Here is a 1,723-nt window from a genome sequence, read left to right on the forward strand (position 1 = left end):
CATCCGGTGCTCGTAACAATATTATTTAATACTCAATAGTATTTATTCGTTTTATTTATTATTGTAAGTATTTGGACATTTTATTTATATATTGGATTTAATTTACATATTGTAATAATATTTTTAAAATTATTATTATTATTATAATATATATTATCATTTATTATTTATTGTTATTTATTCTATTATTATTCACCATTTTGTTTCTTTTTTATTCATTCTATTTCTCATTTATTAATTTTATTTATTATTCGATATATTTGTTTGTGTATATATATATTTATTCATTGATTCGAATAATTAAAAAATATCCCTCACATAACCTAAAATTCTTCTGATACCACGTTTTACATTTGCCATACTCATAGCCATAATAAATATACTATATTCAATTATCATAGCGATAATTTTTGAAATAAATTTTTCAGGAAATCTCTGATAAAACAAAATGAGGTGGCGAAATTACTTGACGAAGAGAAGGTGCCTGTGTACAATTCGGTAACCTCGCCACAGAATCCGACCACGTGGCACGACTTCATAGAATTGAACATGATTTACGGTCACGACGTGCCATCTGTGAACTCTATTTGGTATTTCATGTTATTCTTCACCAGATACACGTTCGTGTATCGCATGAACCTTTTCCTCTTGCACATAATGCCAGCATTCATCGCAGATACTATAGCACGTCTCATCGGCCGTAAACCAATGTAAGTATTGATCGCGTCGATTGCTATAATTAACGTTCACAGGAAAATAAGTTACGGGACGAGGAAGAAGCGCGCAGCGCCGCCACGCGGCGCATGCGTCCCCTATACCCACTACTTGCGTAACTTATTTTACTGCGAAGGATAGTTGTAAACACTGGACAATGTAATTTGTAAGATGTAATGTAAATATTGTAAAAATAATTTGTAAAAATCGGAGGAACGAAGTTAAATTGAAATGAGAATTTTTCGTAAATTTTAAGGATTTAATATTTTCTTTTATTCAATTTTTTAAATCTATGGAACAATTATGATAACTGCCATAATCGAGACGGATTGTTAATAAAATATTTGAATTTTCAGTTTAATGGACACGTATAAGAAGATACATAAGTTCACCGGATTAATGGAGCATTTCTCGATGAACGAATGGGTTTTTCGAAACGAAAATGTGAAGAAAATGTGGAGGAAGTTGAATTCTGTCGATCGGAAATTGTTCAACTTCAATGTGGAGAACATAGTCTGGACTGATTACTATTATCATTATGTTAGGGGTGTTCGTCAGTACGTGGTCAACGATCCAATGGAAACTCTGGATGTTGCTATAGTCAAGCATAGGAGGTAATGTATTACTCCATTAAATGACAGCGTGAGGAAATATTCGATAAAAATTGGCCTAACTTTGACTGACGATAACTTCGCGATAAAAAATCGTAAGATAATGATCTTAATGCCAAATTAAAGCTTAAAGCCTCTACTTTAAGACAGTATTTTGTGCAAATTTTCTTTGATTTATTTTTGTCATTGTAGATTTTTAAATATAATACTAAAAAGACCACCCTTTTTGAAGTACTTGACGTGTATGAGACCGGTAAGGTTTATTTTAAAATTCTGCAACTTAGTGAAAATAAATCGTAAGACAATGATCTCAGTACCAAATTGAAGCTTGAAGCCTCTACTTTAAGATAGCCTTCCTCGATTTTAAGTTCGTCGCAACTCTTCCACTGTAACCATTT

The 1,723-nt window shown here is 31.7% G+C and overlaps 1 protein-coding gene across 1 annotated transcript; it reads left to right on the forward strand.

The window, feature by feature from the left end:
- Window positions 1-428: 428 nt before the first annotated feature.
- LOC144477894 (fatty acyl-CoA reductase wat-like) lies at window positions 429-1,332 on the forward strand (the record flags this gene model as incomplete). Its single annotated transcript, XM_078195625.1, has 2 exons — window positions 429-710; window positions 1,071-1,332. Coding segments are annotated over 2 exons (544 nt in total), but the record flags the coding sequence as incomplete, so codon positions are not given.
- Window positions 1,333-1,723: the final 391 nt, after the last annotated feature.

This window comes from Augochlora pura, unplaced genomic scaffold (genome assembly GCF_028453695.1).
Source record: "Augochlora pura isolate Apur16 unplaced genomic scaffold, APUR_v2.2.1 APUR_unplaced_4987, whole genome shotgun sequence".
NCBI lineage: Eukaryota > Metazoa > Arthropoda > Insecta > Hymenoptera > Halictidae > Augochlora > Augochlora pura.